Here is a 25,501-nt window from a genome sequence, read left to right as displayed (position 1 = left end):
AAGAGCGAAACTCCGTCCCAAAAAAAAAAAAAAAAAATAGAATGGATAGATAAATTGTGGTATAGTTAATACGGTTGAATACTTTCCAGTAATGAAAATAAGCTGCTATTGCATACTGTTGCATGAATGACCCTCAGAGACATTGTTGAACTGAAGACGCTTGACACAAAAATAAAGGAACAGGCAAAATGATTTGTGATAAATGTCAAATAGTGGTTACTTTTTAGGGTGAATAATGACTAGGGGGGCATGAGGGGATGCTTCTGGGTATTGGGAGTGTTGCGTATGTGGATATGTTTATTTTATATAAATGTGTCAAGATGCACACTTAACGATTTGCATTTCTCTGTGGTAATATTTCAATTACATTTTTCTTAAAATAGTTTTTTGTTGTTTGTTCTTTTTGAGACAGAGTCTCACTCTGTCGCCCAGGCTGGAGTGCAAGGACAATCTCGGCCTTCTCCTCTAAGGTTCAATCAATTCTGTTTTTTTTTTTAAAGACAGGGTTTCACCATGTTGGTCAGGCTGGTCTTGAACTCCCGACCTCAGGTGATCCACCCGCCTTGGCCTCCAAAGTACTTGGATTACAGGCGTGAGCCACCACGCCTGGCCCAGGTGCAAGCAATTCTTGTGCCTCAGCCTCCTGAGTAGCTGGGACTATAGGCATGCGCTACCATGTGCAGCTAATGTTTGTATTTTTAGTAGAAATGGGGTTTTGCCATGTTGCCCAGCCTGGTCTCAAACTCCTGGTTTCAAGTGAACCACCTGCCAAGGCCTCCTAAAGTAATCCTTCCCAAAGTACTGGGATTACAGGTGTGAGCCACAGTACCTGGCTCCCCCCACAAAAAGCTTAAGGAGTCTGACTGATTTGATTTAAAGAGCAGAGAACTCAGCCCCTAGTTTGTTTTTTAGTGGGCTCATATTCCTTTGAAAATTTGTGGGCATAGATTGAGTTTTTGTGGGAGGGAAGTGAGTAGGAATTTAAATATTGAAGGTAAGAGTAGACTTGCATGGAAAGTTGATCTGTAGTATGTGTCTTATAGACTTGTTTTTATGCTCTTTTTTTTTTTAGGTCGCAGTTATAGAATTTTTAATATCAGTTTTATAAAATGAAAGACTGCAGTAATCTTGGAAAAAACTGTGACAAATTCAAAATATCTTGTTCTCTCATTCTCTCAAGGAAGATTGGTATATACCCTATCACTTGGTGTTGAAGCTAGATTAGGTAAACAGCAGAAGGTGTCCTGTTGGGTCCAGTCCTAGATTGCAAGGGAATGGACAGGATCAACAGTTAGGCTTTCTTTTTTCTTTCTTTGTAAGCCTGAATTTCTGTGACAGGAAAAGTACTATAGCCTCCTGTGTGCAAAGGGCTTTGTTTTGTTAGCAAAACATTGACCTTCTTTAAAGTTGCCTTTAATTTTTGGTCTAAGTAGGAAGCATTATTTAGTTCAGAGTATTGTTCAGTAAAAGCAACATTGAATTCATGAATTATCTAATAATACTTTTGCATGTGGAAGAGCAGTATAAGTTAACTGGTTCATGTAGACCATGTTTGAGGCATTAGCTGCTTGTGTTTCTTACAGTTCTAGGTTGGTAATATAAAATAAATAGATGCAAGAGTGCTAGCATTTAGAATACTGTATTTTATATGAGTGTAGAGCAAAATCTTACTTAAGAAACATATCATTTAATGGGCTGTGCTTTTGTCAATTTATGGTGTCAACTTGTGGTTTCAACTGAAAAGCAAAAGGGCCTGTCGTAACAATAAACTTGTAACATAAGATGACTTTGGTTTGCATTCCTCACGTTAGGAAGGATAATACAGTTTTAGTTTATTCATTTGGTTTTTTTTTGAAATGGAGTCTCAAAGTGTCGCCCAGGCTAGAGTGCAGTGGTGCAATCTTGGCTCACTGCAACTTCCACCTCCCAGATTCAAGCAATTCTCCTGCTTCAGCCTCCTGAGTGGCTAAGTTTTTGTATTTTAGTAGAGGCGGGGTTTCATCCTGTTGCCCAGGCTGGTCGTGAACTCCTGAGCTCAGGTAATCTGTGGGGGCCTCCTTGAGCGGAGGTCCCGGCCTCTTCATTGGTTTTAATGGGAGCATTATATTATTGTAGTGATGTTAAAGGATGGTTAATGATGGTTGTTCGCAGGTAAAATGGAAAGGGGTAAAAAGCAGGTATTTTTTTTTTTTTTTTTTTGAGACGGAATTTCGCTCTTGTTACCCAGGCTGGAGTGCAATGGTGTGATCTCGGCTCACTGCAACCTCTGCCTCCTGGATTCAAGCAATTCTCCTGCCTCAGCCTCCCGAGTAGCTGGGACTACAGGCGTGCACCACCATGCCCAGCTAATTTTTGTATTTTTAGTAGGGACAGGGTTTCACCATGTTGACCAGGATGGTCTCGATCTCTTGACCTCGTGATCCACCCGCCTCGGCCACCCAAAGTGCTGGGATCATAGGCGTGAGCCAGCGCGCCCGGCCAAAAAGCAAGTCTTAATTATATTTAGTGCTTAATGATTTTATACATTGCTATGTCAAAATCTTCAGGAGGATTTCCAGTAGTGGTTGGTCTTTGGTAAGATTCCATTAATCATGGTCCTTTTTTGCAATTCTAACTCTACAGGAAGTTGTTAACAATCTAAGAAGAGCATTTCTAGAAGGAATATTTTCTCTGTGTTTTTTATGGGTATGTCTTATTTCCCTCCAAAAATAATTCCTTGCCTACCAGTTTATACATGAAAATATTTCTGGTTCACATCTTTTGAACTTTAATTTCTGTTAAAGTCTGTTCTGTGTTCACTGTGCTTTTTCCCTGGATGAATTGATGTATTTAGCCATCACCTGTCATATCAATGATGTGAAAATCTGTATTTCTATATTTCTTGAGACCTGTGGGTTGTTTTGTTTTGTATTTTTGAGACAGGATCTCACTCTATTGCTCAGGCAGGCATCATTTGATGCAGTGGTGCAGTCATGGCTCACTGCAGCCTTGACCTCCTGGGCTCACACCGTCCTCCCACCTTGCCTCGCTAGTAGCTGGTACTACAGGCACATGCTACTATGCTCTGCCAGTTTTTTTGTATTTTTTCTATAGATGGGGTTTTGCCATGTTTCCCAGGCTGGTTTTTAACTCCTGGACTCAAGTGATCCTCCCACCTCTGCCTCCCAAAATTCTGGGATTACAGGCATGACCCACTGCCCCCAGTAGAGACCTGTGTTATGAGGATTATTCAGCCCAAATCCAAGTTGATTATTTCTGTACCTCCAAACTTTTTTTTCTTTGCTTTGTCTCCTAGACTGGAGTGCAGTGCCATAGTCATGGCTCACTGCAGCCTCAACCTCCTAGGGTGAAGTGATCCTCCCACCTCAGCTCCCCAAGTAGCGGAGACTACAAGCATGCACCATTACACACGGCTAATTTGTAAGATTTTTTTGTAGAGATAGAGTCTCACTACGTTGCCCAGGCTAGTCTGGAACTTCTGGCCTTAAGAGATCTTCTCACGTTGACCTCTCAAAGTGCTGGGATTATAGGGATGAGCCACTGCTTGGCCTCTACCACCAAACTTTTTACTCTTCCCGTAGTCTACCCGTAGTCACCCAAGGAGTGGTTTTCAGCCTCATTTTTTCTCTTATAGAGAACTTCTGTGATCTTTGATGAAAACTTGTCTCCTCTCTCTTTAAAATATCTCTCAAATCTATCTTTACTGATAACTGTTGTGATCTCATTTATGAGTAATTTAAATAATCATTTTCATTTCGGACATTAAATACTAACTCTTTGAGAATCACTCAACTGAGTTGTTGGGGATATTGAAAACACAGTCCTCCTTTTGTTTTCTCCCCCCTGCTATTAAACATTAAATTCCTTTTATCTTAGTGTATGTTTATACCCTTTAACCCACTTCATTCTCCCACTCTCTCTGCCACAGCCCTTTTTTTTTAATTTTTTTTTTGAGACAGGGCCTCACTCTGTCACCCAGGCTGGAGTGCAGTGGGATAATCACACTGCAGTCTTGACCTCCTGGGCTGAAGCAATCTTCTTACCTCAGCCTCCCAAGTAGCTGGGGCTACAGGCATGCATCACTATGCCCAGCTAATTTTTAAATTTTTTGTAGAGACAGGGTCTCACTGTGTTGTCCTGGCTGATCTTGAACTTTTGGGTTCAAGCGATCCTCCCACTTTGATTTCCCAAAGTGCTGGGATTACAGGCATGAGCCACTGCACCTGGTCAATTCTTACTGATTTCAGTATATACACATAAATGATCCTTCTGACACAACTCACTAAGTTCTGTGAGCAACTCTCCTGTGATGGTTTTGTCCACCACCTGACATCAGTCACCTACTTCCGTGGTTGTACCCTAACCAGTGCTTCTTGAACTATCCATTGTGAAGGACTAGTAAATTTTTATTTCCAGTCCACTGTGGATTGTATAAAATACTATAAAAATCAATTACTAGGAAGTTGAAATACTGATTTTGATTGTTGTAACAGTACAAAGTTGCTATACATTTCTCAGTAATTACTCTTAGTTTCTATACTTCTTTCATTGCAGGTGGACATTGATTTACAGACACTTTTAGTAGCATTGTTTTAGATCCTGTTACCAATAACTGCAATACTCCCATAATTTGTTTCATTTACAGCACTCTTGGATTCTGTGTTTCTAGCTCATGCTCTACAGTACCCTGATTTCAATGTTCTTTGGCCCCGTTGGGACGTTCATTCCATTGGCCTACCCCAGTTTTTGTGCTCTGTACTTGCCTGATGTGATCATTGGAATGATTTTCTTGCATATATGCTGGCTTCTTTCTTACTTCATTCTACTTGTTGGGCAAAACTGAAATTCTGGTTAAATCCAACGTTTACTTTCTCCGCACTTGGATTTATACAGCTGAATTTGAAAGTAGAAAAACATATCCATATGTATCAGTCTGGAAGTTCATGGCTACAACCCTTAGCATGGACCCTTACTATTGCCTGGAAATTGTATTATATGATATTGTACTTCCCTGGTTCCTTCACTTTCTTAGTACTGTTTCACACTTACTCTTCTGATCAACTTAGGTACTACCCCATTCATCCTCACCTTAACTGATGACCTTGCTTTATACCTTAAGAAATTTGCAATCCAGAGAAAACATACACAGATTCTCATTATGTTTCATTAGTCCATGCAAAATTGGAATGATACCTTTTTTCTTGATAATACTTTTTGTGTTGAGGTCTGTTTTCCTTATTACAGATAGAGATGAATCAGCTGGGGTGGTAGGTGGTTATCATTTCCTGTTCTTAAATCTTTTTTTTTTTTTTTTTTTTNTTTGACACAGAATCTCACTCTGTCACCAGGCTGGAGTGCAGTGGTGTGATCTCAGCTCACTGCAACCTTCACCTCCTGGGTTTAAGCAATTCTCCTGCCTCAGCCTTCCGAGTAGCTGGGACTGCAGACGCATACCACCACGCCCAGGTAATTGTTATATTTTTAGTAGAGATGGCGTTTCACTATGTTGGCCAGGATGGTCTTGATCTCTTGACCTTGTGATCTGCCCGCCTCGACCTTCCAAAGTGCTGGGATTACAGGTGTGAGCTACCTTGCCCTGCTCGGTTCTTAAATCTTTTACGTGTCATATGTATGTGGAATGGACATCAGACAATTATAGTATACAGTTACTTAACTACAGTTGCCCAAAGTGCTGTGAAAGAAGATAATGTAGGTAATATGCATTTCATAGGGGTAGTGTTAGTATGCAATTTTATCAAAGGCTAAAGATATTAGCCTGTATTATTACCAAAGGCTTGTTCTAATTTCTGAGAGGTAGCCAGCAAAAGGATAGGCCAAAATTAAAATGACTTTAAAAGGCCAGAGATCAGGAAAAAACTCTTTTTATGTGACATTCTTGATAGTTGGAGGGAGCTAGGGTGTGAGTGGCCCAAGATGAAAACTAGAAAGGTGGGCAGGGGTTTTGAGCAGGGGAGAGCAATCACATTTTCCCTCTTAAGTTTGTGTTAATGGTCCCATAGTTTGGAAATTAATCATTGTGAATTGTTCTGACTGTATGAATTATTGTACAGCAGTTTTAATCTCTTGTCAGATTCTCTGTAGCAGATGTTATAACACTTTTCTTTTTTTTTACAAACCCCCAAGGCTGCCTTCCTTTTCACTTTGTATTTAGCTTTGCTTACCAAGAAGGCAGTCTCATATGAAGTTCGTCAACTTTTCTCTTCCAGATAGCCTCATTCAGTTTTATACTTTACACTCCCTGTCTCCTGTTTGAGTACTCTATACTGCTTAAAATCATGGTTTAACTCTTTGAACTATGCATCTTTTGTCATCTTAGTTTCTTAAAGTGTACAAGAATTAAAAAGTGAATTCATTTTCATTGTCCAGAATTAACCTGTTTTATTTAGATTATTGCATGTAATCTCTTTTCCTTCACATTCACTATGATCGGAAAGCAATACATAATCCCTTTTTAAAGGGGGAGAAAAACATCAGATAACTCTCAAGCTACCTTTACCCATCCTCCTCTACCCTACCTTCTAGGGCTTTAAAAAATACTTTCTCTCATAAAGATACCATATTTACCTTGTAAAAATATTTTTCTGCCTGCCATATGGAGAACAGGTTGGTGCACAGGAGAAAGATTGAGTGTGAAGAGAGACAAGTGATGATAGTACTATTGACAAATAAATGATGGCAGTTATGTCTAGAGTGGTGACAGTGGAGATGGAGAATAGTGGACAGACTAGAAAACTATCGAGGTGGGATTGATAGGAGTTAGTGAATGATGGAAGTAGTGAATGATGGGTTTCAGTAAGTAGAGAAGAAAGTATTGTTAAAAATAACTCAGGTTTTTGATATGAGCTACTGACATAATAGTAATAGTAGTGCTATTTACTGAGCTAGAGAAAGCCAGAGAAGGAGCAGAATGGGGTAGATCAGAGATGATCTGGATTTGGATATAATGCAATTGTAGTGCCTTTCCAAAATCTAAATATAGATGTCTAAAAATAAGATGGGTATTTGGGTGGGCTGGTATAGAGCCCTGAGATCTGAGCTGGAGAAATAAAATTACTAGTCTAGGGATGGTGTTGGAAAATGTGGGTTTAGAAGAGCTCACTTGGGCTAGGTATGGTGGCTCATACTTGTAATCCTAGCACTTTGGGAAGCTTAGGTGGGTGGATCACTTGAACTCAGGAGTCTGTAATCAGCCTGGGCAACATGGTGAACCCTGTCTCTACAAAACATACAAAAATTAGCCTGGCGTGGTGGCTCATGCCTGTGGTCATAGCTACTTGTTGGGGCTGAAGCGGAAGGATCAGTTGAGCCAAGGAGGCAGAGGTTGCAGTGAGCCAAGATGGCAGAGGTTGCAGTCAGCAAAGATGGCGCCCCTGCACCTTGCACTCCAGCATGGGCGACAGAGTGAGACCTTATTTTTTTAAAAAAAGAGCTTATGTTGGTGGATGGGAAAAGGACCTAGTCCTTGGACTAAATCCTGAGATTTGGTAGAGAAAGTTAAGCCTACAAAGTAGACTGGGAAGGACCATCCAGAAGAATAGAGAAACCTTGAAGCCAAAGTAAGGCATTAATTGGTTTAAGGAGCAGAGAAAGTGGTCAGGCATAAAGTGCTGCTTAAACATTAAGTAAGATTACGGTAGAAATACGTTGGATTTAAAGATAAGGAGGTCATTAAAAACCCAGTGGCAATAACTGTTCCACTGAGTTTTTGGCTTTTTTATTTTATTTTTTGAGACAGGATCTTGCCCTGTCCCCCTGCCTGGAATGTAGTGGTGCAAACACAGCTCATGGCAGCCGTGGTCTCCTGGGCTCAAGGGATCCTCCTTACTCAGCCTCCCCAGGAGTTGGAACCACAGCATGTGCCACCATACGCAGCTAATTTTTAAATTTTTTGTAGAGATGGGGTCTTGCCATGTTGCCTGGGCTTGTTCCACTGGTTTGATAGGAGATGTCAGGTTGGATTGGATTGCAGAAGGGAGTGTGAGAGCTAAGGAAATAGGTTTACACAGCTCTTATAATAAGATTAGCTGCGAAAGAATAGCATGATAGTTGGAGAGGGTGATGTGAGGTTGAAGGTGATAAGTTGAAGGAGGATTTCAATTTTTTTTTTTTTTTCCTGAGATGGAGTCTCACTCTCTTGTGCAGGCTGGAGTGTAGTGGCACAATCTGAGCTCACTGCAACCTCCACCTCCTGGGTTCAAGCAGTTCTCCTGCCTCAGCCTCCTGAGTAGCTAGGATTACAGATGTGCACCAACCATGCCTGACTAATTTTTTTTTTTTTTAATAGAGATGGGGTTTCACCATGTTGGCCAGGCTGGTCTTGAACTCCTGACCTTGTGATCCACCCACCTTGGCCTCACAGAGTGCTGAGATTACAGGTGTGAGCCACCTCGCCCGGCCAGATTTCAAAAATTAATGAATGAATGAATGGTCCAGTTGGGTGTGACAGATGGAAGAGAGCCAAGGAATGATCAGTAATGTAAGGTTCTAGGGAAATGAGAGGGGGATGAGCTCTAGTACTCATGTAGAGGAGGTTGCCTTTAGATTGGAGGGAAGAACAGCATTGGGGAAAGTGCTGTTCTAAAAGGAAAAGTGTTGTATATTTATTACTTCACTGAATGTAAATTTATTGTCAACATTAACCCGGAGGGTTGATAGGCTTTTATGCCATTTATGTGATGCAATTTCTGTTTGACAATGATATCATTTTATACTGCTAGCTACTTGACTCTTCCTACCAGAGAAACCTATTTTTCCCCCTTGACCAAAAACAATATATACAGTAAATAATCTTGTCGTTTGGAAAGATTAATCTTTATGTGTGACATCATTTTCCCCTGTGGTTAGGGCACTTTCTTTTTATTCCACTGCAGGGAGTTTAGTCAGAGCTTGTATTTTCACTTTCTGTGACTTTTTTCTTTTGTATTTAATTAATTATAGCAAAATTCCACTATAGGGAGAAAGCACAGTAGAATTTATTGACTAAGTTTGACCCAAAAAGTCGTCTAGTGTTATGGCCCAAAAAGGGCACTTCTTTTTCTTCAGAAGACTTTTATGTCAGAGTGGATTTTTAGACGGATAACGCTTGTATACATTACAAATTAAGGAGATACAAAACTGCATACCGCACTGTCTTCTACTCCTGTTCCCTTATTCACCTGCTTTCCTTCCCAACTGGTATTTCCATTTTCTTAAGTATCTTTCCAGAGTCTATGCATCTCTACAGATAAACTCATGTAAATAAAGTTTTGTTCTTTATTTACATAAATGCTATAATGTATCTTTTTTCATTAAAATTGTGTGAGAACTATTTCATATCTCTCTATATGAAGTGCTTTCTCATTTTTTAAATGGCCACATTGTATGAATATACCATGATGAGCTAACTTGTGTCCTATTTATGATTAATGCTAGTCTTTTGTGATTGATTTGAACTGCCCACCCCAGACAGAGTCTTGCTCTGTCATTCAGTCTGGAGTGCAGTGGTGCAATCTCGGGTCATTGCAACCTCTGCCTCCCAGGTTCGAGCGAATCTCCTGCCTCGTTCTCCTGAGTAGCTGGGACTACAGACACGCGCCACCATGCCAGGCCAATTTTTGTGTTCTTAGTAGAGATGGAGTTTCATCATGTTGGCCAGGCTGTTCCCGAACTCTTGACCTTGTTATCTGCCTGCCTCGGCCTCCCAAAGTTCAGGGATTACAGGCATGAGCCACAGAACCTGGCCCAATTTGAGCATATTTAAGTGGTTTTGACTGCAATACTAATATTTGACTGCAATATTAATTTAGGTAGTAGAAATTAAATCTCAGTTAACTACTCAAATTTAAGGAACTTGAAAGATAATCATTAAATTGAATGATGTCCCATATTGTCATTTTTTTTTTTTTAACAGGGAAAAACAATCTAGATGTACTTGTGTTATCCACACAATTTATTTCTTGAAGAAACAAGAGTTGTATGGTCATTTTAACAAATTTACTTTTCAATCTGACACTGCATTATATACTTTGAAAATATCCAGTGCTGCCTTCTTTCAAAAATGGAGACTTTTGATGTTTGTCCTATATAGCTGACATTAATTCCATTTCAGTATATTTTCTCAGATATTTTAACTTTGGGAAGATTTTTTTTTTTTTTTTTTTTTTTTTTGAGACTGAGTCTCACCCTCTCTCCCAGGCTGGAGTGCAGTGGACCATGCTGGAGTGCAGTGGCACGATCTCAGCTCACTGCAACCTCCGCCCCCCAGTTTCAAGCGATTCTCCTGCCTCAGCCTTTTGAGTATCTGGGATTACAGGTGCCTGCCACTGTGCCCAGTTAATTTTTGTATTTTTAGCAGAGACAGGATTTCACCAACTTGGCCAGGCTGATCTTGAACTCCTGACCTTGCGATCCACCTGCCTCAGCCTCCCAAAGTGCTGGGATTACAGGTGTGAGCCACTATGCCTGGCTTTAAGAAGAATCTTTATTCCAGAATATACAACTTGAATCTCCATTGTAGAATCAACCCTCATTTTTATTCAGTTAGAAAATCTTAGTCCTCCCCACTACTAAATTTGGCTGGCTTAAAAAAAGAACTTGGATTTATTCCTCATACCTGGGGGTATTTTGTATTTGTGAATGTTTTATTTCATATTTGTATTGACAGCATGCTTTATTTATAATAGTCTCTGTTGGTTTAACTGTTACTCCCTCTATTGGCTTTCAGAGGTGTTACATTTTTTTGTAATGGTGTCAGAAAAAATATTTATGCTGATTTTCATTTAGCTCCAACATTAGTATTATAATTAATACAAATATACTTGTGAAGTAGGCTACACACAGGATTTTTTTATTTTATTTATTTTTTTGAGATGGAGTCTTGCTCTGTTGCCCAGGCTGTAGTGCAGTGGCACAGTCTTGGCTCACTGCCGCCTCTGCCTCATGGGTTCAAGTGATTCTCCTGTTTCAGCCTCCCAAGTAGTTGGGACTACAGACGCTAACCATCATGGCTGGCCAATTTTTATATTTTTAGTAGAGATGGGGTTTCACCATGTTGTCCAGACTGGTCTCAAACTCCTGACCTCAGGTGATCTGCCTGCCTTGACCTCCCAAAGTGCTGAGATTACTGGTATGAGCCATCACTCCGAGCCTAGGATTATTTTAAATTAACAAATATTCCAGTGGCCATGAATGTTCTGGTTTCCATGAATGTGTTAAGGAAACTTAATAAGAATGCCTGTTTTATCAACAGCTGAGAATAGGGCTATGAAAAACAAAAACAGGTATTAGGATATTTATGTTTGTATTAAGCAAAAGTGTGCTTGGCATGTTAGATCAGTTTTAAAGGATTTTTCAAGTATTTCCTAGTTTTCGTCTATGTAGATTGAACTGTCAGGTAAGTTGATGGAGTGAGATGATGGAGATGCCATATTGCACCTAACTAGCATACTGTGCAGATTAATGGTTCCATATGTCTTTGACCTATGGACATGATAGTTGCTTTCTGTAATGTAACATATACAGGGCAAGGTATTTTACTTGCTTTCTACATTTAGCATCCTCTTTAAAAACCACATTTTCAATAGGTTCTTGGAAACTGCGACTTTAAGTGGAACAAGCTACTGCCAGTCTTCAATGAGAAAAATTGGTTTTGTTTAAAGTCATTTCACTGAAAGTCTCAGTTTCCAAGAACTTACCAAAAATGTTAAGGACTTAACTATATAAGTCATAAGCTCTTGAGATTAAAGATTATGTCCTGTACCTGTATGGTTAATTGGAGTTGTATTACTCACAGTGGTGGTAGAGTGTTAGGTTCTAAATTTAGCGTACGAAGTGTAAAATGGGTGTAGAGTATTTTCTCTTAAACCCCTTAATTCATTCATAGAATATACTGCTTTTTCTGGGTTCTGTATTTAGTGACCATTGTTGATAATACATCCATTTGAACACTAGATTCATGTTCAGCATGATGAGGTATGTGGGAACTAGGTAGGATTAAGGAAAGATCAGATTCTGGCCTTTAATCTTAGTGCTTCACTAGAGCAACTCCTATTGAGGGGACTGCAGACAGGTTTGATGCATAGTATTTGGTTGCTTATTTGCCAAATGCATGTAGTTGAAGAGAGAGAGGGAGAGTGTGAGTGAGTGTGTGTGTGTGTGTGTGGGTGGGTGTGTGCGTGTGTAAAATATTAAGTGTAGGGACCAGGCACAGTAGCTTACTCCAGTAATCCCAGCAGTTTGGGAGGCCAGGGTGGGTGGATCACTTGAGCTCATGCGTTCAAGACCAGCTTGGAAAACATGATAAAATCCTGTGTTTACAAAAAATACAAAAATTAGCCAGGCGCAGTGGTGTGTGCCTGTAGCCTCAGCCATTTGGGAGGCTGAGACAAGAGAATTGCTTGAGCCAGGGCAATGGAGGTTGCAGTGAGCTGAGATCGCACCATTGCACTCCAGCCTGGGTGGCAGAGTGAGACCTTGTCTCAAAAACCAAAACAAAAACAGTGTACATTTGATGGTTGTATACTGTAACTTCCCTCTCCCCACCTCCTTTCTTTGAGGATTTGAATGTAAAAGTAGTCATTCCAACTATTGCATTGTTTTCTAGACTAGTTTTAAAGCATTCTTTTTTCATTTATATCAAAGTTAATACAGGCATATTATATCAGAGTTTTGAAGATTTCTTTTTTCTGTTTTTTTTTTTTGAGACGGAGTCTCACTCTTGTCATCCAGGCTGGAGTGCAGTGGCGTGATCTTGGCTCACTGCAACCTCTGCTTCCCAGGTTCAAGTGATTCTCCTGCCTTAGCTTCTCGAGTAGCTGGGACTACAGGCGTTTGCCACCACGCCTGGCTAATTTTTTGTATTTTTAGTAGAGATAAGATTTCACTGTATTAGCCAGGATGGTCTTGATCTTCTGACCTCGTGATCCACCTGCCTCAGCCTCCCAAAGTGCGGGGATTACAGGCATGAGCCACTGCCTGGCTGAAGATTTCTTTCTAGATCACTAAAATTGTAAACTTGAAAATGTTGGTTACCTATTGGCCTTGTAAGTTCAGTAGTAGAGGATTAATATTATGTAGCCCAATTTGCTTAGATTTTGATGGTATTAAGCCTTTTGAATTTGACTATTGATCAAACAAGCAGATAATAATACCTGTATTTTAAGGACCTGTGTAATGGGAAGTTTTGCCCTGTCCACCTAGAAAGGTAGGCATGTTGCCAAGCGCGGTGGTTTATGCCTGTAATCCTAGCACTTTGGGAGGCCAAGGTGGGTGGATCACCTGAGGGCAGGAGTTCAACACCAGCCTGGCCATCATGGTGAAACCCCATCTTTATAAAACAAAAAATTAAAAAAAAAAAAAAGGTAGGCATGTTGTGTTGATTAAATAATCTGCCATTTTGTTTATTGACTTTGTGTGTTTTTGTACAGGTTGCTTTCCTGTTGCATCTTTGATATCATTTCCTAGACTCTGCTCCATGATTTAACTTGAAATTCTGAAATGAAGATGGAGGAGGCAGTAGGAAAAGTTGAAGAACTCATTGAGTCCGAAGCCCCACCAAAAACGTCCGAACAAGAGACAGCCAAGGAGGAAGATGGATCTGTAGAACTGGAATCTCAAGTTCAGAAAGATGGTGTAGCAGAGTCTGCCGTTATTTCTTCAATGCCCTGCTTGTTGATGGAACTGAGAAGGGACTCTTCTGAGTCTCAGTTAGCATCCACAGAGAGTGACAAGCCTACAACTGGCCGAGTTTATGAGAGTGACTCCTCTAATCACTGCATGCTTTCCCCTTCCTCTAGTGGTCACCTGGCTGATTCAGATACGTTGTCTTCTGCAGAAGAGAATGAACCCTCTCAGGCAGAAACAGCGGTAGAAGGAGACCCTTCAGGAGTGTCTGGTGCCACAGTTGGGCGCAAGTCTAGGCGGTCCCGATCTGAAAGTGAAACATCCACTATGGCTGCCAAGAAAAACCGGCAATCAAGTGATAAACAGAATGGCCGAGTCGCCAAGGTTAAAGGTCATCGGAGCCAAAAGCACAAGGAGAGGATCAGGCTACTGAGGCAGAAACGGGAGGCTGCTGCAAGGAAGAAATACAACCTGCTGCAGGACAGTAGTACCAGTGATAGTGACCTGACTTGTGACTCAAGCACGAGCTCATCAGATGATGATGAAGAGGTTTCAGGGAGCAGCAAGACAATCACTGCAGAGATACCAGGTAGAGGATGTTTTTTAAACTGACTGTAAAGTACCTGATGGCATTTCTCTGCTGTCACGCTCAGTTAGATGAGTGACACTTGAAAAAAATCCAGCAGACCTGCAGCTCTATGTAAATTTGAAGACTGCAGTCTATTAACAAGACATGGCCAATTTATAAAACCTGTTCTGAGGTTTCCAGTGCACTTTAGCACATCAGAAAAAAAAAATTAAATGGTTAATGATAGGGACAAGATTATTTTTAAGCAATGGAATTTCTCACAAGTCTCTCTGTAACACATTACCTGAACTCCCATCATTGCCTTTTTAGCACTGCTTAGATTTAATACTCACTGTTGAGCATCATTACTGAGTACATTCTCCTCAGGAATAGGCACCTTGCTTTATTATATAGCCACTGCACTCTAGCTTATAGTGTCTGAAATAACACATTCTATCTTTTGTTAAAGTTTTCTAATAATTTTTCCTCTAAAAACAGTAGTTTTATGTGTTTGCCCCCAGATTCAATGCATGATAAGCTAGTTATCCTTGTTACAAATCTTTCTATCCTAAGTTGTCATTCGCATTGAAAGGAATTTCTTTCCCAAAAATTTCCCATTAGTTCCTCAAGCTTTAGAAAAGTTTGTTAGATATCTGCTTGTTCTAGCTCTCACTGGTTTAAGGGTCTGTAATTTATTACATATTTGGCAAATCTGCTTTCCCTATATTATTGGATCTGGTACTGTGTACTATAATACAAAGGTAGACTTGAGATTTCATAGTGGAAGAAGTATCTGAATGGCTCTTAGTCAAGTAGTGAATTCTCATTATCCAAGAGATCCTTATAATATGACCAGGAACATTTTGTGAACTATATGGCACTGAATAGGTCATGGCAGTATTGTTTATTGCCACATTGAAGAGGGAAGTTCTGGTTTTCTAAAGCTTTATGGGTGACTGTTTTTTTCACTGGTTTTCTGAAAGGTTTCTGTTTCTACATGTGAAGACAGCATATTGCTGATAAACAAAGAATATTTCAAGAAAAATCATATTGGTTAATGAAATCTGTAGCTTCCCAAACTTATATAAATTCAGTAACAAGAATGATTGGTTTTAAAGCACTTTATAGGTGTGCAACTTATGATAATAAGTCTCGTTCATATAATATAAATATGAGTCTCAAATCTTTAGAAATGCTTTCTACTGTTTTAATATCTATTGAATTCCTTTGCTATCGTTCCTTGTAATAAAACTACGAGGAGGGGGATTTAAATGAAGCTCATCAGTTAAATGCATAAGAGAAACAGACTTTGGGGTTGTTCTAACAGGTTTTAGGTATATATTTTAGTTTTACATGTAATAATATATTTTATTTTATTTTATTTATTTATTTTTTGAGACGGAGTTTCGCTTTCGTTACCCAGGCTGGAGTGCAGTGGCGCGATCTCGGCTCACTGCAGCCTCTGCCACCTGGGTTCAGGCAATTCTCCTGCCTCAGCCTCCTGAGTAGCTGGGATTACAGGCACGCACCACCATGCCCAGCTGATTTTTTTGTATTTTTAGTAGAGACGGGGTTTCACCATGTTGACCAGGATGGTCTCGATCTCTTGACCTTGTGATCCACCCGCCTCGGCCTCCCAAAGTGCTGGGATTACAGGCGTGAGCCACCGCGCCCGGCCCAATAATATTATTAAGAATACCTTATTAATACCTGTAAAATTGTGCATCCATATATCCTGTTTTAATCTCTTATGACCATGATGGATCTCTTAATACAATACTTAATTCCACTTACTAAACAGGATTTTATGTAACTACTCCAATACTTTGCCTTTTTATGGAAAGGAAGAAGGTGGATAAACAAAATTCTCTTTGAAGACAGAACCCTATTGTAAGGTGGTTTGAGAAATGTCTTCATAGGCACTTTCCCTGTTTTGCTTAAATAGGTTAGATGTGCTTTGTTCATGTTTTCCTGATCTTCTTCCTAATTGACTATCTTGACTACTGCTTAAAACTTAAAACACCAGTGGTCTATTTCTTGTCTCTTCTGAATTGTGTACTAACTTAACACCAAAGTAAATTAATTTTAATCTATAGTTTGGTTTCTCTTGTTCACACCATTTAGTAAGTTTGTGGCTTTTGAAAATATGTATAGTTTTCTAAGGTAAACCTGGAGAATCAGATGGTAAGATTGAGGTGCAGGGCCACTGTATTTGACTGCCTATGTGTGTGCTGCAGTTTTGGGAGGTGCCATTCCCGTAAGAAAGTTATGAATGATCTTTACTGGAATTATTCAAAGCAGCAAAGATGGAACAACCTAGAGTTCAAATATTAGGGATTTCATTTCAATTGTCCATATTGTTGTCTCTTGAAAAATTGTGACATTGTGAATTTTTGATGTAACAGTGATGTATCTTTCAGTTTCCTGAGTCACCTTATGACTTTGGGGAAGAGAGGAGGCACACTCTACCTTATAGTAAGAGCAGTTGTCGAAAAATTGCATACATTGTAAAGGTAGGATAAATTATGAACTGACTTGAGTTCAACAACATGGACATTCAGGTGAACTTAAACTGAATGGGCCTAACAGAATCTGTTGGATGTCGGAATTTTAATTCAGCTGTTTACACAGAATGGAAACCAAGTGGAAAAGTAAAAACCGATTATTGCCATACTCTTTCATTAAGGTACAACCAATTTAGTAATTCAGAAAATGTTCTTTATAAGCTTTTGTTTGGGCCCAGCTTAAAAGCTGAAGGTGTTATCCTGAATAATTCCTGTTTTGATACCCAGACACCCTAGTCCTAAAAGTTCTCTTACACCAAATGATTTTAACTCTTAATGCGTTTTCTTTTAGAGAGTGCAAATAATTAATAATGCAGACTAGTATAGTGCATGATCATACTTAATAATTGAATATGATATCTGGGCAACAGATGTTTATGATGATCTTTTAAAGTTAGCAGTTAGCTGACAGGCAGCTTAGTATTGGCACTAGATCTTCTCTCAAAGTTTTTGGAAATATACTGATGTTTTAAGAATCTGAAGGTATTATATCAAAATAATGCTGGGAGTACTTTCATTTGAGAGACTTAGAGATTAGTAAAGGGCATTTTATAGTAAATTTATAATATTTTGTAGTGAAATAATGTAAAAGTACTATGTAATGGTTATCTTGAGTATTAAGGCTTTTTCAAGTGATTTCCTGTTTTTTTTTTTTTTTTTTTTTTTTTTTTTTTTTTTTTTTTTTTTTTTTTTTTTTTTTTTTTCTGGTGACTGTCACCAGGCTGGAGTGCAGAGGTGCGATCTCAGCTCACTTCAACCTCCGTCTCCTGGGTTCAAGCGATTCTCCTGCCTCAGCCTCCCAAGTAGCTGGGATTACAGGTGTGCACCACCATGACTAGCTAATTTTTATGTTTTTAGTAGAGACAGAGTTTCACCATGTTTGCTAGGATGGTCTCGATTTCTTGACCTTGTGATCCACCCAACTCTGCCCCGCAAAGTGCTGGGGATTACAGGCGTAAGCCACCCCGCCTGGCCATTATCAAGTGATTTCTTTATTATGCATTATCTTTTTGTGCTTTGATCATTCTCTGCAATTTTATGATTAGAGCATGATTTTTCACAGGGTGGGGGCAGTTTCTCTGTAAAATCAGTTTTGAGACTAATGCTATAAAGTCTGCAGTTGGAGAGATTTTGATTTTAGTTAATACGAATAATGGACATTTGCCTTCATTCAGTTTGAGAAAGTTAAGTTTCTGAACATATTAACATATGTGCATCAGTGTACATGGTCAGTGAGGAAAAGTTTTTCCAGTAACTTTTTCATAAGTATTTAGCAGATTGGACCTCCATACAGGGTAGCTTTATATTGTCTGTAATGACCTGCTTTGTGTGGTTTAATAGTCCATTGTGTAAATGCCTATTCACACCAAGTTGTAAAATTAATACCCCTGGTGGTAGTTGTCTTGGCTGGTTTGCCTTTGAAAATCTGATTTCTTTTGGAGAATATCATTGAGGCTACTGAGGACAGCTGTCCAAGATTACTTGAATTCTTAGTCCATGTGACCAAGCTACACCAGCTCAGCCCCACTTCAAGCCAGGATCTCAGCACCCATTACTCACCATACATACTTAAAGCTATCATCTTACCTCATAGTTTTTTCTCTGGTAGACATAATTACACTTGATCAGTTAACTCTTGCTTAAAAATTAAGTATTTTTAAGTGGCAAATTCTTTGTAGAAATTTTTGAAAATAGAAAAATGTGAAGTAGAAAACTAAAATCACCCATAATTCTGCTTTTGTTAACATTTGAATATGTTGCCTTCCATGATATATAACAAAATTTGAGTATTGCTTATGTCTTCCTTTCCTTCTTAACATTGGATTTTGAGCATTTAACCAGAACACTAAATATTCTCCCTAGAATGTATGGATTTTGAATAATTTAGCTAATTATAAAAGTAACGTCCCTAATGTTGGTCCTTAGGACTCTTTTAAGTTTTTGCTAATGAGTTAAGGGTATGAACACTTAAGGCTCTTGACCACATGCTGCCATACTGCTTTTAAAAAATAGTTAAGCTGAGTATGATGGCTCACACCTATAATCCCAGCACTCTGGGAGGCTGAGACTGGTAGCTTACTTGAGGTCAGGAGTTCGAGACCAGCCTGGCGAACATGGTGAAACCCCATCTCTACTAGAAACACAAAAGTTAGCTGGGCATACCAGCATGTGCCTATAGTCCCAGCTACTCTGGAGGCTGAGGTGGGAGGATTGCTTGAGCCCAGGAGGCAGAGGCTGCAGTGAGCCATGATTGAGCCACTACACTGCAGCCTGGGTGACAGAGTGAGACTTTGTCTCAAAAAAATCTGGAAAAAAAAAAAAATTGTTTATTTCACCCAAGAGCTTGAGTGTTCATGCATTGTATTCTTGCTGTTGAGTATTAATTTTTTTAAAAGCCTGCTGATTTGATAGAAGAATGGTATCTTGCCAGTGTATGGCTCACGCTTGTAATCCCAATTTGGGAGGCTGAAGCGGATGGATCACCTGAGGTCAGGAGTTCAAGACCAGCCTGGCCAACATGGTGAAACTCCATCTCTACTTAAAATACAAAAATTAGCTGGGCATGGTGGCATGTATCTGTAGTCCCAGCTACTCTGGAGGCTGAGGCAGGAGAATGGCTTGAACCGGGGAGGCGGATGTGGCAGTGAGCAGAGGTTGTGTCACTGCACTCCAGCCTGGGTGACAGTGAGACTACATTAAAAAGAAAAAGGCATCTTAATGTTAATTTGCATTTCTTTGATCACTAGTGAAGTTGAAAAATGTTTAGCTGTTTGTATTCATTTGGTGAAGTCTGTTCATATTCTTTGCACATTTTTCTTCTGATGTGTTTTTTCTTACTAATTTTTGAGGCTTTTTAACCTTTTGGGCAATTAATTGCTTGGCAAATTTTAAATATTAGGCAGTGAGTAGGATTCATGGTTGAAGATCCTAAACCCATATAGTGAATCCCATGAAGCACTATAATTGACCTTTTTCCTAGATTGGATGTCAAATGATTTAAGTGGTTAAAAGCCCCATGCCCCTATCTTAAGCCTTTTGTAATCGGGTTGTAGTTTGGTAACTATTTAAGAGACTCACTAAATACATTGATAACCAAACACTGAGACAGAATAATCAGGTAAAAACTATTTTCAGCTTGGTATGCAAAATCATGTGGGTAAAATAGGTTTTCAATCTGGGTGGCATTTAAAACGTCTGATGCCCAGACCCCACTTTAGCCCCATTCAATCAGAAACATTGGGGTCCGATCCCAGGCATCAGCTTTAAAAGTGATGACATTTATATGATCAGCCTTAGGTGATGGCCGTGAGCAGCCAGGGCTTAGAACCTCTCACTTAAGCAGTGATATGTTAAGTCTCCTATATCTGAAAATCACTGTGAAACTGGTAGTCTGATTCAATTAAGTTCTCTTACTGCTGCTAATGGGTATCGAGTTCTAAACAGTGGAGTCTGGCTTTCTTGAAATTATATTAGTTATAAATCATAGCACAATTCTATATTAATTAACAAGCATTAAGTGCCCCCTTTTTTTTTTTATGTCATTTAAGCGATTATTTGAAAAGCATGCAATGTTTAAATGTGGTTTTCTATATGTTACAAAGTCTGGGTGATGTTAACTAAAAAGCTTTGAAGTCTTACTGGTGGGTATCCTTTGGCAATTTCTCATGTTAAAGCACAAAGATACTATTTTTGGTCTGCTTTTCTTATTTCCTAAAGTGAGTACCTATATTAACTTTGTAAAAGGAAAAGCATAAAGTCTTTTTCTCAAAATAGGATGTATCTTAGTGTTAATAAAAGAGCATATATGTGTTTAAGGTGAGAATATGTTTTTTTTTTTTTTTGTCATTCTTTAATAGATTTTGTTTTTAGAGCAGTTTTATGTTCACAGTAAAATTGAGCAGAGGAGACAGAGAGTTCTCATGTACCTTCTTCTGCCACGTAGCCACGGCCTCCTCTACTATCAACATCCTGCACTAGAATGGACGTTGTTATAATGATGAACCTACATTAACACATCATTATCACACAAAGTCTGTAGTTTACTGTTAGGGTTCACTCTTGGTGTTGTAAGTTCTGTGGGCTTTGATAAATGCATAATTGGTCCCTGTTTAAAAGGCCTCAAAATGTCTTGCTTATCAGTGATTATTGCTTACAGGAATCTTTATGAGGCTACAACTTACCTCACTGCCCCAAGTATAAATGTTCTTATACCATTTTCAACTTTTAAATACCCATTTTTAGTATTCATTGAGAAATAAGTAATGCCAGAATCTAAGGCAGATCAAAGGAGCCATCCAATTTCCTGTACTATACTTAAGTTTGCCCAGCAGTTATAATGGGGCATAAAGGAAGTTAAGCTTCAAATTTCATTTAGTCTTTTTCTTTTCCATAAGCTAAACATACCAAAGGTATGTCCTTCCTGAGGAAGTTTTCACGTAAACAAAACTTTTTTAAAAAGTGAAGACAGCATAGGGAATGGAGTAATCAGAGGAAAAGGAATAATGTGAAGTTAGACAGGTTGGCGACGGACTTCATGAGGTTTTTATTTGCTAGGTAGAACTGGGCTGAATGCCTCACAGCCTTTTAGGCATTGAAAATAGGTGGACTGATTGATTAAAAAATTCTTTTTTATCTAGGAGAAACAGTTATTCTTGATACTGAGATGTATTCTTGATACTGAGATGTATTCTTGATACTGAGACATGGGAAATATCTCTTTGCAGCTTCATAAAAGGCTACTATGTGATAAAGCAAACCGTGTTGTCACAAATTAGTTTGATACTCAATAGAGCGTTTCATTGGAACATTATGAGACTTTTGATGTAGGTTGATGGTAGAAGGCCAAGATTGATTGATTCCATCAATCATTCTTTTATTCAGCAAGTATTTGAGCACCTAGTCCATGGCTTTGGGGATACAACAGTGAAAGAAGTCTCTGCTGTCATGGAACTTAATTTTTCATGAGGAGACAATTAGTGAATTCATCATATGCTATCAGGTAGGGATATGATGTGAATAATAAAGCAGGATATAAGAGATAAAGATTGACTAGTAATGGGGTAGAAAAGCTATTTTAGATAGTGTGGTCAAGAGTGATCTGAGGAAGTAACATTCTTATTAGGTCCCTTAGAATGAAGACTTCAATATAGTTAATTTATTAGAGATCCAAACTGCAGGGGACCCAAACCAAAGATGATCTAGCCTAGTTCAAGGATGAAATTGTATATGTATGGGACCATATCTAAACTGGACCACTGTGCTACTGAGTATTAATAGTTGTATACATGTTCGGATGTTTGGAAAGTGCTGGATTATGTGTTAACAGATGTTTTTTGTTTTAAACTGCAGGGCACTTCAGCCATTAATGAATGTACTCTCCAGAGGGGAAGGATGTGATTTGTAGTATATCCCAAACTTAATTACAATTTTTCTTTTTTTTTTTTTTTTTTGTGGCATACATTTTAATACTTTACACAGACCAGGTTTTGTAAAAGCTGACCCAGAGGTATTCTGTATCATCTCTTCCATGTGGTTTTCCATTAGAATTAAAAAAAAAAAATTTAAAACAGATCTTTTGTGTGATAAGAATTAATCATTGGAGGATGATTGTATAATGATTGAATATGGGCCAGCTGACAAAACAGCTTTTTAGAATTTTAAAGCAAAAGGAGTTAAAATACTCAAGGATACGGTGGTTTTCAACTCAGGGTGTACATCGAAACCTCCTGGGGAGCTTAAACCAAAACAAATCTCAGATGCCTTGGAACAACCCTAGGTTTTGGTGTTTGTTAAACCCCTCTAGTTCTTATTGTTCAGCAAAGGTTGGAAACTACTGTTGTAGATTCAGTCAATTGTATTCAGTCTGTGTAGTAACAGAATACATACTGCCAGGTAGATAAACTAAAGCTGTGAAAAATAATAATATTAGTCATTTTATTCTATTTTTTGGAATTAGTGACTTTGGTTAATGAATTTAATCACTGCTTGTGAATTCTGGATCTATCAGGCTCTTCCTAGCAATGCTTATGTCATTTTCCTGAGTAAGCATGTCTTAATAAAAATACAGTTTCTGAAGCAATAATGTTTAATGTAATGGCCTCAGTGTCTTTAAAGGTGCCTTTGGTCATACTGGGGGATCTGAAGGAGCTCCCAGGGAAGTTACAGGATTACTTGACAGGGGTGCTGTGTGATAGAACTGCACAGGCAGTGTCGCTAGAAGAGGCCAGGCGCTGTTTTTCCAAGATGGAGAGGCAGACAGAGAAGTTCCACATGCGGATGGAAAAGGTAACTGACCTTGACAGTGGTGAAGAGAACAAGCAGCTACTGGAACCCAGGGGACCTAAGATGCAACTAGTCGGCCAAAGAATTTTTCTTATCACCCTATCAAGTGCTTTTACATGGCAGATGTCTGATTTCCAAGTACCAACAGCTTTTGATTCTTTCATGACTTGTCCAAATGTTGACAGTATGTCGGAGTTCCCAAAGATGTATAATAGCAATTTTCTAATTAATGTTGCTGGAAATGGGAATATTACAGAACAACCTTTGAATCTATCACAAAATTAATTGTGTTAACAATCTGCATTTTGGATTGTGTAAGAAAAGAATATGCTTTTGCCCATGGTAAGTTGAGACACGGAGTCTTACTCTGTCACCCAGGCTGGAGTGCAATGGCGCGATCTCGGCTCACTGCAACCGCCACCCATTCTCCTGCCTCAGGGTCTTGAGTAGCTGGGATTACAGGTGCCCACCCCCACGCCTGGCTAATTTTTTTTTGTGTTTTTAGTAGGTACAGGGTTTCACTGTGTTAGCCAGGCTGGTCTCGAACTCCTGACCTTGTGATCTGCCTGCCTCAGCCTCCCAAAGTGCTGGGATTACAAGTGTGAGTCACTGCACCTGGCCCTGATGATATTTCAAAAGCTGCAGTAGTAAACAGTTTCTTTTAAAAAATTAGATATTCAAAACAGCCCAGAATTTGATAAACTTTAGCTTGAGTTTTGTTATGTATGGTTGGAACATAGAACCATATTTATATAATAGTAGGAGCCATCCTCTTCTTTGCTTTTTACCAAAAATATAAATAAAACAACTGGAAATTTTAGTGAACCCAAATTGGTAGATGGTTAATTCCTTGAGAGTCTCTTAGCACTTATTCTCTACAGACACTGTTGACTTCTGCTTTTAATTGGGGGACCTCATAGTTAACTGTGGAGATTGTGAGTGAATGTACTCCCTGAACATTTTTATGTCATTGTTCCATATGTCATTTAATAATCTAATTTGTTGCTGGTTTTTCATTAATTATATTCAGTATCACTTGCATGCAGGAAGAACACAATACTTTTTGAGCAAATATTTGCTGTGTGCCTCCTATGCAAGATAATGTAGGGAAAGCAGATTAGACTGCAGCTTGATTTCATGGATGAGAAAAATAGTATTTTTCATTGACCTGGAGATAGATTTTTATTTTGAGCTTTAATTTAAAGCTTAGTGCCCAAGGCAATAATCTGGTAGGCATCAGCCAGTGGAATTTCTAGTACCCTGATGTAAAGGGTACCTGTAGAGGACAAAGATAAAATGGTCACTATATCAAGGGTATGTATGAGGTGGAGTTTTAAATTGCTAGTGACTAAGTTTATTAGTGAATGTACTACCAGTTTCATTTTTTCAGTCCTTGAACTAAAAACAAATGGGCCTTAGTTATGTTAAGGAGCTCATAGAGTGGGTCAAAGGATAGAAAATATCACAGGATTGAAGGTCTTGGAACATGGTAGATGTTTTTATATGCAGCCTGGGATTGGGAAGTACTGGCATTTTATCTTTTAAAGGTTTCTAGTAGTACTGTGAGACACAGCTAAATTAGGATGACAGTCTTCAATAGGAATATGTAAGTTTGCCAACACTAAGTGGTTTTTAAAAATTGGGTTTTCCACTGGGTTTACTATTTTTTTTTCTTTTTTGGAGAGATGGAGTTTTGTTCTTGTTGCCCAGGCTGGAATGCAATGGTGTGGTCTTGTCTCACTGCAACCTCTGCCTCCTGGGTTCATGCAATTCACCTACCTCAGCCTCCCAATTAGCTGGGATTACAGGCGTCTGCCACCATGCCCAGCTAATTTTTGCATTTTAGTAGAGGCCGGGTTTCACCATGTTGGCCAGGCTGGTCTTGAATTCCTGACCTCAGGTAAACGCCTGCCTTGGCCTCCCAAAGTGCTGGGATTACAGGCATGAGCCACCGCACCTGGCGATTTTTCATTATAAAACATGTAAGAGTTTATTATAACTGATGGGTTTCTCTCTGAAATGATAGTGTACTGGTTAACTATTTCCACAAATAGGTTTTTTAAAATTAAGTTTACGTCAACAGGAAGAGCATATTGGTTTTGGATGACTGAATTTACTTGATGTTGAGATGTTTTCGGGGAAGTCCTGTCTTCACCTTCTTCCTGGGATCACAGATTTTTATTAGACATGGATTTTTAGATGTAAGAAAATATTAATTTCAGCATGTTAAGGACTACTTTTCTATGCATGTGTAAACTGCTTCAAGCACCTAACAGTCTTTTTTGTTTTATGATATAATTCTTAATATATTAAGCATGCTTTGAAATGCATTTTAAGATAGAAAAGGTTAATCTTTGAAGAATAACATAGATAACTTATTGCTAGTATTGTATTAACTGGATGCATTCTGATTTTCATTGTTTTTGGATAATCAGGCAAGAACTCTGTAGGGTTTTTTTTTTTTTTT

The 25,501-nt window shown here is 38.9% G+C and overlaps 1 protein-coding gene across 5 annotated transcripts in view; it reads left to right on the top strand.

The window, feature by feature from the left end:
• Window positions 1-25,501, top strand: part of CUNH18orf25 (chromosome unknown C18orf25 homolog) — a 99,351-nt gene that overhangs the window by 37,132 nt on the left and 36,718 nt on the right. For 3 of the 5 annotated variants that reach the window (XM_037738985.1, XM_017529704.2, XM_017529702.2), the window contains exon 2: window positions 13,425-14,209. In XM_037738985.1, coding sequence (XP_037594913.1) covers window positions 13,495-14,209 — 715 coding nt within the window. In that variant the 5' untranslated portion in view covers window positions 13,425-13,494. Of the gene's footprint in view, window positions 1-5,403; window positions 5,467-13,424; window positions 14,210-25,501 lie in introns of those variants that run through there. The other 2 variants (XM_017529703.2, XM_017529701.2) reach the window with 1 other exon arrangement.

Source organism: Cebus imitator, unplaced genomic scaffold (assembly GCF_001604975.1).
Source record: "Cebus imitator isolate Cc_AM_T3 unplaced genomic scaffold, Cebus_imitator-1.0 Scaffold60, whole genome shotgun sequence".
Classification (NCBI taxonomy): Eukaryota; Metazoa; Chordata; class Mammalia; order Primates; family Cebidae; genus Cebus; species Cebus imitator.
Note: the sequence above shows the minus strand (reverse complement) of the source record. Positions and strands in the feature narration are given on the sequence as shown.